General features: G+C 43.5%; 1 protein-coding gene across 4 annotated transcripts in view; it reads left to right on the top strand.

Moving 5' to 3' along the window:
- Window positions 1–1,205: 1,205 nt before the first annotated feature.
- GPM6B (glycoprotein M6B) overlaps window positions 1,206–10,379 on the top strand; it is a 31,348-nt gene continuing 22,174 nt past the window's right edge. Inside the window, exons 1-2 of one of the 4 annotated variants that reach the window (XM_010726400.3) lie at window positions 1,206–1,376; window positions 9,330–9,449. In XM_010726400.3, coding sequence (XP_010724702.1) covers window positions 1,316–1,376; window positions 9,330–9,449 — 181 coding nt within the window. In that variant the 5' untranslated portion in view covers window positions 1,206–1,315. Of the gene's footprint in view, window positions 1,377–3,755; window positions 3,817–9,329; window positions 9,450–10,379 lie in introns of those variants that run through there. The other 3 variants (XM_010726386.3, XM_010726393.3, XM_010726405.3) reach the window with 3 other exon arrangements.

The raw sequence follows: 10,379 nt of genomic DNA on the forward strand, positions 1-10,379 counted from the left end.
GTAATTAGCTTTAGTACAGTGTCTTGAATATGTTGGTTTGGGTTTTGGAAGTTAAATAATACTTGCATGGGCCTGAGGAGTGCTGATTCCACTTCTTGGCTTTGCTGGAGGTAGAGGAGTAGGGGAATGATCAAATTTGGGCTTGTTGGCAGTGATCTGTTCACTAAACGAGAAGTTGGAGTGGGTCCAGAGGAAGGCCACAAAGATGATCAGAGGCCTGGAGCACATCTTCTGTGAAGAAATGCTGAGGGAGCTGCACGTGTTCAGCCTAAAGAAGGGAAGGCTCTGGGGAGATATCGTTATGGCCTCATAGAGTTTCAGGAGACTTATAAGCAGGAGGGAGACTGACTTACACAGACAGATGGTGATAGGACAAGAGGGGAGATTTAAGTTAGATGTTATACAGAAATCCTTTACCCAGAGGTTGGTGAGGCACTGGCACAGCTGCTCAGAGAAGCTGTGGTTCCCCATCCCTGGAGGCGGTCAAGGCCAGGTTGGATGGGGCCATGGGCAGCCTGAGCTGGTGGGGGGCAGCCCTGCCCATGGCAAGGGTTGGGGCTTGGGTAGACCCTTCCAACACAAGCCATTCTATGCTCCTATGATTTTCATGCTTGGCTTTAGGTCTTAAACAGCAGACATTCTTTTAAAACCCCAGCTGTGTTTCCTTAAACATTTTATCCTTTACGGTATTGCTCACAGATCTTAGGTCATGCAAGCCTGCTGGGTCTTTTTCATGTTTTCTTTTATCCATTCTGCTCTTGAGTCAGAATATAGATTTTCCTTATACACATAGGAGCTCTGACTCTTATCCCTCACTCACATGTGCTTTTGCCCTCTGTGAGCAGGACTCAGCCAGGGAGGCAAACCCTCGTTGCTGACCCATTCTTTGCGAGAGCAGGGGGTGTGTGGGATGAATCAAAATGCACGGCGTGGCGGCCGGCTCCCACGGGAAAGTGAGCCCCAAGGCTGCTCACCGACCTGGGCACCCCTTGCAGACGCTGTCCGGGGTCTCCCTTCTTCCTCACCCCCTCTGCCCTCGCCGCGGCTCACAGTGGGGAAGGGGTATCGGGGGTTCTCTTATAGCTGGGGCCGGTGGTGACGTACGGTGGAGCGGCGACTGGCACGGCGCCGGGCGGGCCAGTGAGTGGTGCGAGATCGAAGCTGACAAGAGCCTGGGCGATGTGGAAGGGGCTGTGATCCGCGGGAGGGAGAACAGAGGCGCTTCATCTTCGCTGCCGTCAATAGGGAGCGGGAAAGGAGGCGAGGGGAAAGCGCCTGTGCCGGGGGGCGGGGGGCGGCATTTTTGGTGGATGGTATGAAGCCAGCCATGGAAACTGCAGCAGAGGAAAACGCGGAACAAAGCCAAGAGAAAAAAGGTACCCGGGGATCGAACAATAGCCTGTTTAAATCTGTTTTCTGAGGGCACTGAGAGGGGATGGGGCCAGTTGGGTCACTTTTGAGCAGGGCTGTGAAACAGCCCGCGCTGCCACCGTTTGCTCTGTGCAGGGATGGATGGAGTGTCTGACTGTCTGTCTGTCTGTCTGTGTATGCGGTGGCTCTGAGCCTTTCCTAAATGGAGCAAAAGGGATTTTTTTGCGAAAGAAGTCTCGCTGCTGCGTACTCAATAGGTTTTGGTGAATTTGGGTTGTGGAGATAGCGTGGGGCTGTGTGTTTGTTGGGTGTCCTTCTCAGAGCCGTAACACAGTGTTTCCCTGGGACCAGCCATGTAGCGGAGCTTGGCAAAGGGTACCTCGGTTATGGAACACACAGGGGATTACAGCATCACGCAACATTCTTGTTGCTAGCTTGCTGCTGAGGGCTACGTGTCATTTTAAGTTCCTTTTCTTTTTCTGTGGTGTCTTCTGTGGTAGATTTTGTTTATGTAGAGATCTGCCTGTGCATTGATAACAGAGAATAATGCCACGTCTTTCACAGCATTAGCCTTCAGGATGTGTTCAGCCACTGAGAATAGCTATTTAGTGGGGAACCAGCAGTGGCCATTCTGCAGCAGGGAGGTGGCAGTGCACAGGAGTGGGGCTCCGCTCACCCGGCGGTACAGGTGATGCCTTTGGGTCGTAGGGCTCAACTTCAGAGCACAGATCCATCTACGTGTTTCTGCAGCATGTAATTTATGCCAAATAATCATGTTTGTAGTGTGGCAGCCTGCTGTACAAATCAGAGCAATAAGTTTTTGTCTCTTTTTGTTAGATGATACAAAATTATTAACATTTCCACTTTTTTTTTTTTTCCTGGTTCTTGCTATGTTGTATGTCATTTGTAAGCAATTTGAGTTTCTCATGGGCATATACAGCAGATACACAACTGATATGTTTCTCTGGGGAAACTGTTTCATTTATTGTTAAACAATTCAGATATGAGCATCGTGATAAATCTGGTCCTGTCCAGATTCTGTTTTCCTGCTTTGAATTTGATTCCTCCTACACACTTTGTATAATTCAAACCTAGCTTCAGTTTCAAGTAAATGAAATTTGTCAAGTGATTAGACAGTACTACATAATCCCTTAGGGATTTCACCAAAGGAGTTCCACTGATGAGAGATTAAACTCTGAAAGCCATTAGTGTATGTAGGCAGAAACCCACCTCACAGTAGTTTTTGAGTAATTAATGTCCTAAATACCTTGGCTGTAAACCCACCTTGAGCTCATAGATTATTTTCGAGAAGTGCATTGATTTCTTCTCTGCTGATTGATGAGTTTCTTTTTAAACGGTTAGAACTCGTGACAGTAAACACCAAACAAAATTTCTGTATGCATTAGCAGCTGTGCAAAACAAAATGTGTGTTCAGGATGAGTTGATAGTTTGCCTTTGATTTGGCAAGAGTGAAAGCACAGCACGCAGAACAGTAAATCTGTTACCAAGTCAATATGGTTGATCTGCTGTTTTCATCGGATGCAAGCTGGGGAACTTCCTCTCTTAATTTTATCACCGTTTCCTGGCTTTTCTGTGATAATTTCATACTTTGTTATGTTACATAGGTGTATTTATGTAACGCTTCCAGGCTTTGCTTCTGACAGTTCCTTAATCTTTGAAACTAACACACGGTCTCTCACATTATACTCTTTTTTTTTCCCATTCAGTTAACTTCCAACTATTTTTTGCAGGGAATTAAATGCTGAAAGCTGAAACACTCAATTCCACTTTCAGTAGCAAAGTAGCTGAGGTCCCCATGAAATGCTGATAGAGAGGTGAGATTTGTTGGGCTTTTGGGGTCAGATATTCCAGCATGCTGAGATGCAGTAAGGTTTTCAGATGGGCTCAGCATCAGGTGCCTATGTGCCGTGGCAGACTTCTGCAAAAGGGCTCTTCTACCTGCAGCTCTCATGGTGGGAATGAGCTTCTTCTCATTGTAAAATGGAAGATGTCCTGGAAAATGTCGCAGCTTTCTCTGAGCGTGCAGCTGAATCATTCAAAAACAGCATTCATTTACTGTCCAGATTTCTTGTCTTGAATTTTTATGGCCAAAATGCTTGCCAGTTTGCAAGACCTTTTTCCTTTTAGATCACACCTGAAGTTACTGCAATGGCTGTCCTATATGGAATGTCCTAGATCTACTGGTTGCAAGGCAACTATGCCAGGTTGAAGCACTCAAAGAGCTATCGCAGATTATTTTAACTCTTCCTTCCAGAAATGAAATGCAAAGTCCAAGGAGATGAAATAAACTAAAGTCATAGGGGTTTGAGGAATGTTATTATTGCTGATACTGAACAATAGAAGATCCTGAGTATTTCGTGCTGGATATTCAGATTCACATGCACTGTGCTTTGCACTGCCAAATTCTGGAGAAGGAATCTGCAGGTAGGTATTAGCACAAGTATTCTTTCATCTAAGGCTTTCTCTGCTTCCACAGTTTTAAATAACAGCTTTCCAGGCTCTGACTTTTAATGTGGGGGCATCATTAATGATGTACTGCAGTTATACAGAATAAATAATTTGAGGAACCAGGGATGGGACTGCAGGCTGTCTGCATAAAGGGCTCTCTTTACTCTGAAAGGGCATGCTGGGGAGCAAAACCACCCAGAAACTGAGGAACAGCCAGGTCTGCCTTGAGTTCAAGCATTTAACACAGCCACGTTGAAGAATGGGGTTCCATAGTTACTGGTTGTGCTACCCACCCCTGTCACAAACTGGATGGCTTTCTGTTTTATATTTCAGTATAGTCGAGATGATTTACACAAACTGATGTTCTTCATGAATATGTCAACTGATAAACAAAAAAAGTCTTATTTACATTTCTGAAGTTGTTCTAAATTGTATGGGAATTCCATTTTTATATTTTAATTGTTATTTTTGTGAGTCCCCTGCCTGATTCAGGCAGTGATGCTGCCCAGCTGTTGGATTCAGCGCTTATCAGACATTTGTTTCTCTGCACCCAGATGAGTGGCTGCTGCCCCAGTTTTTTGATTGGAAATGGAGCAACATCCATGGTGATGGAGATAAGAAGTCAGCTTTGCATTGCATATCAGCAGCCCTTATCAGAGAACACCATGAGCAAGCTCAAACAAAATGTTTAGCAGATACTTTACAGGGCTGCAGGACAGATTGGATGCATTTTAAAGATGAAGGTTTACAAATTATTACAAATGACAGGGCTTATCTTGCAGGCATTAAATTAAATCAAAACGTGAGGACTGAGCAGGCAGATTTACTGAGGTGGAATAAATAAGAAAAACGAAATGCCGTTCTACATCAGCAATGAAGAATATAGATCCTGATACACATCAACAGAGACAAGAAGTTTCCCTTTTCATTCAACTAAGAAAAGTATTACTAAGCTGCAGAATTCCAAAACAATATGTATACACATATGCACACCAGAACCAACCAAACAAAAAAGACTGTGGTAGCCATGCTGAATTTACCAATTGCATATGGAAGAAAGCCATTATACTAGGAAATGATTTCCTTGTATGGATGCATATGATGTTCAGATTGCATATGCTGTACTGAGGAATAATGAAAGCCAACCTGAACAGCTGTGCCAAAGGTTTATTTTAATTGGCTGTTCCCTAGGATGAAACTATTGATGAAAGGCGACCTTGTGCACAGCCATGGCTGTGAGCTTCGATTATTATTTTCACTTTGGAAACAAAGCTGTTTCCAGTATTTAACTAGACAAATATAAGCTAGCCAAAAATATAGAGAAAATACTTCTCTTAAACACAACTGTGCAGCTGTGTGAGGCAGTATGAGCAGAGACGCTGAAGTGTGACTTAAGGAAAGAACTATATCAATGTGCATGTTTATGTGAAGTTCTTTTTAATCAGCGAACTTACAGCATTTTGATGCATCACCAATAGATGTATCTTTCACTACAAAATTAGAAAAAAAAAAAAACTCTTTTACATGTTATGGTGACTAGCCAAAGTTTTCAAAGGTATTCCCTAATGTGAGTCTCACATAGTGCTTTCAGAGCTGTCAAACCATTTAAAGATTTTTAGCACTCTGCATATTTTTTCCTATTTGAAATAGTTTATTCAGAATCCTTCAGATCCTCAGAAAATAATAACTGTTTAGTGTAAGTCCCTGAAGATATAGCTGCAGGAAGAGAGGTCCAGTCTGGGGAGAATCTGGGACACATATTCTGGGGATAATAATTTGGCAGGCTTAGTGATTTAGGTTTTAATGAATAGGATTTGGTTTCTAAATAGGAGGGGGCTGAAAAATGCTCAGAGGCTGTAGTCATATTTGCCTGAATGACCTCATGGAAGCAGAAGAACTAGATATATGTATTGTGGTATATGGTAACAAGGGAAGAAACCCAGATGGTGATATCTGTGGACAATAGATTGCAGCAGGAGAAGGGAGCAGAGGTTGGAGCGGAGATCCCTATTCAGTTTCTCCAGCCTTTCCCCATTTTCTGGCCAGCCCTGCTGCTGACTCAGTGTTTATCACCAGGCTGTCAGACCATAATGCCCCAGTGACAACTCTCCCTTCACTCCCATGGACTGTATGGTGCTTCATCAGCTGCTGCAGGTGAAAGTACAAACTATTTGTTTCCTCTAAAGCTGTACATCAAACACACTGGCCACCAGGAATTCTGCTGCAAGCATGTGAGATGATTCATCCAATATGAATGCTGAACACCCAGTTGCCGTCAGTGAGTATGTGCTATGTGACACACCACCAACACTGTTGGTCTTATTCCATGCAGAACCAGCAGCTATCTCTGAGAGCCAGCTCCACGGGAGATTGTTTCAGTGGGCCTGGCTGTGCATGGACAGCATTACCACCTGGACCCAGAGATGCCACTTGTGTAGTTCATTCCTAAACAAACTAACTAACTAAATAAATAAATAAATAAAACCCTGTCATTTCTGGAACTTTGGAGGTGCAGTACTAAAGTCCATTTCTTCCATACTGTGTACAGTAGTTGTACACCGCTGAAGCCTTTGCGGCATCTGACCTGGTAGTAATTTTGCATAAATGGGCCTGTGTGGAGCTCAGAGACATCACTAGAAGATTCTGTCTGATTTAGGGAATCATTCCAGGTGTGCAGCAGAGGCCACCACGTGGCCAGATGCTGAGTGACTCTTCAGAGAACAGTGGAAACACTGAGATTTTGCATGCAATTTAACCCACTGCTCTATGAAAGGAGTCCTGCTCTTGTAAAATTAGAAATGACTAATTAAAAAAAACCCTCACGGAATATTCTCTTTTATAGGAATGATGCTGCAAAGTTTATGTGATAGCTCCGTGCATCAGGGTTTTATACCAGTCCCACAGCAAGCAGTGCCTGCATTGGCATCGGCTGCTTTCAGCAAGTGGTTTTTGTAGCTGCTGCAGGAGAAGTCTCAAACTGTGGGCTTCGGCCTACTATGATGAGGCCCTTCTTTTTCCAAGGATTTGGTCTAAATGCTGCTGCAAAGCAGTTGAAGATATTTTTTTCCTTTTGGAAGTTTTCCAATATATTTATTTATTTATTTTTAAATTGTAATCTGTTACTGATGTCCAATAAGTAGCTAATCATAGAATCATATAATTGTTAAGGTTGGACCTGTAAGATAATCTACTCCAGCCATCCAGCTACCACAAATATTGTATACTAAATGATGTCCCTCAGTGCCACATCTATACATCTCTTGAACACTTCCAGGATGATGACCATTAGGGACGGTGAACACCACCTCCCCAGGCAGCCAGTTCCAGTGCCGGATCACTCTTCTGGAGAAGTTTTTTCTAAATAGCCATCTTAAAATGATACAGGGAACGGGGCGGGGGGCAAGGGCGGACAGAGAGTTTGAAGTTCCAGCAAGCAGTGCTGTTGTTTTCCAGTTTGTATCAAATTTGATTATTATAGTTTTTGTGATCACATGAACAAGAATGTTCCATTGTAAGTAGGAGGAGTTGATACCATGACAGAAGTTTCCCTGAGCATGCACTGTCATTTTGGAATGCTAGCTTGAAGACATTCTGAATTTGATTGTATTCATAAAACGTGGCATTTGTCTTTCCTAAAAGTAAAGATAAGCCATACAAGGTGGAGCAGACTTGGGATATTAGAATCATAGAATGGCTCAGGTTGGAAAGGACCTTAAAGATCATCAAGTCCAACTGCAACCTAACCATACTACCCTAAGTAACAACCCTCTGCTAAATCACGTCCCTGAGCACCACATCCAAATGGTTTTTAAACACATCCAGGGATGGTGACTCAACCACCTCCCTAGGGAGCCTATTCCAGTGCTTAACAACCCTTTCTGTGAAGAAGTGTTTCCTGATATCCAACCTAAACTTATCCTGGTGCAACTTGAGGCCATTTCCCCTCATCCTGTCACCCATCACCAGTGAGAAGAGACCAGCCCCTCTCTTGCTGTAAGCACCTTTCAGATATTGGAAGAGAGCAATAAGGTCTCCCCTCAGACTCCTTTTCCCCAGACTAAACAGCCCCAGTTCCTTCAGTCTCTCCTTGTAAGGTGTATTCTCCAAGCCCTTCACAAGCTTTGTTGCCCTTCTTTGGACCCATTCCAGCACCTCCATGTCCTTTCTGTACTGAGGTGCCCAAAACTGAACACAGTACTTGAGGTGAGATCTCACCAATGCTGAGTACAGGGGAAATTCTGTGAGTTCAGTGAACAGTGCTTTTTGGGGAAGACGCACTGTCTGGTTCCTACTCCATGTTTTGTGCGTGAGTTGCACAGAGGGGACCAGCAGCAAACCACAATGTCTCCTTTAAGAGACATTGATTTAATCCCAAAGGCTTTTTTAGTGCTAGAGCTGATTCACCAGCTCTTACTGGTTCATAAGATGAGTAAATTCATCTTGCAAACCTCTAGATCCACCACTTGGATTTGAGGCTAAGATGTTTCTCTTCTGATGCATGCAAATGCAGCCATGCCAAACTTGTCAGCACACAAGTAGCGAAGCAGCCTGAGGGAAGGACTAGGGCCCTCCCAGTCCCACACACACCAGAGACTTGCCTTGGACCTAGTTCACAATACACTACTTCCTACCAGTGTAACCTCGCCGTTACAGCTGAAATGCTGTACAGTCAGGTTTATTTTGGCGAGGGATGACAGTTATTTTTTCATTCAGCTGTGGCTGAGTGGGACTGCAGAGTGTGTTAATGAATGGCTGGGCCGCACTGCCCTGACAGCCCAGCAGTACTGTGAGGGAGGCGAGCGGGAAATGTCGATTTGCGAGTGGTCCGGCGCCATTTTGCCCTTGGGCTCCTCAGTGTTCAGCAGCAGCAAAGCTTCGCTGGTGAACATGCATTGGTTGCGTTTTGGTGCATGCAGTGTCCTTTCTGAGTGTACCTCTAACCTCAAAGGCAGACCCTTAGAACAAACCTCTTTTAACCTATTTGGTCTGGATTTTTGGAAACGATCAGAGCCTGCGTGAAATAAAGCCCACAACTTACTTTATGTAAGAAGGTAATGAGTAAGCTCATGGTTTTGCCCTGTAGTAATTGTTTTCTTTGTCAGATTTGGAATATTTTACAAAATGGATAATGTGGTTCTCCATGACTGTGTCTTCCCGGAGCAGAGCCCCATGCTGTGAACAAGGAGGGGGAGCAGCAAGGGTGGGGGGCAGATGACTGGCAGCTGTAATAGAGGGGCCTTTCCTGGGCGTTCAATTCAAATCCGATCATGGGTTTCAACTCTTCAGCCCTTCTTAATATTTGTATGAGCATTTCCCTGTTGATTGTCTCCCCTCCTCCCAGTCCTTTCCTTGTTTTGGTAAAGTTATGTTATTTCAGTGATGTAATTAGAAACGTGTTTTAATGGGCTCGTATTTTTTAAGTTAAATGACTGAAAGTACTGAACTACACACTTTGGTGACACTGACTTTTTACCACCTAAAATTGGCAGTGATCACCAGACCAGAAATGGAAATTGGCAGGTACCACTGGATGTACAGGAGTTCAAGGCCACACCGGTACCATCATGTGCCAGCATTGAGAGGCAATGTTAGTCCTTTGGGGATTCAAGGTAAATAAAGGGCGGGGTGAAACTGGAATGGAGAGTTCAGAAATGGTAGCATGAACCTAATGCTTTGCAATACTCCTAACAATGCCAGAGAAATGTTCTGTGTTTTTGTTTTCTTTGTTAAGCCTGTAAGGAGTTTAGTTCTTTCATATAAATACTTGATGTACATTCAATTTTGGTTGTTAATGCTTGAAAGACAGTAATGTGCTTGAAGGATACCTCCCTGTTAAATGTGCTGCCTGTTTCAGAACTGTTTTGAAACTGTTTAATGATGAGATGGTGTAGTATGGTTTTTGGATGCAGATGAATCTATCCAAATGGTCAGCCACAAATGCGCTGATTGACATTAAACCAGTGACAGCACATCTGATTTATTGGTTTCCTGCAATATGCTTCTTAGACAATATTCTGTGGTTTTCTCTGCATTTTTCCCTTGCTAGAAATAGTGTATATGTCAGACTTTAAAAGATTTATGTAGTGTGTATCAGATTTTTAAAGACAGAAGCTGAAGTTTTAAAAATTGTTTTCTGATTCCACATGCTTTCAATGAAATCCTTAAAAACATTTTTATTTTCCTAAAGCTTTGTTTTGAGAAACTTGAGAAACTCAGAAAGGCGCCTGAAGTCAAGCACAGGACTAACGGTATTGGAAAATTCCAGCCTGACCACGGGTTTACAAAGCTAAGGGCATAAATGCCCAGAGAGAGCATTTGCAAGTATCTGCATCCAGCAATCCTCTTCTTTTCATGGAGCGGAGTGACTGAAGCCTGCATGACAGGCTGTTTTCTGGAGATGTCTGCCTCCATATCATAGTCTTTAACTGCAATTGCAGAGAAACATTCACCAATTTGCCTCCATTATATGTTCATATCCATTTGTTCTTTAGGATTCATATGTTGATGTATTTCAGAATGTCTTTTTTTTTTTTTTTTCT

The sequence above is a fragment of the Meleagris gallopavo genome, chromosome 1 (genome assembly GCF_000146605.3).
Source record: "Meleagris gallopavo isolate NT-WF06-2002-E0010 breed Aviagen turkey brand Nicholas breeding stock chromosome 1, Turkey_5.1, whole genome shotgun sequence".
NCBI lineage: Eukaryota > Metazoa > Chordata > Aves > Galliformes > Phasianidae > Meleagris > Meleagris gallopavo.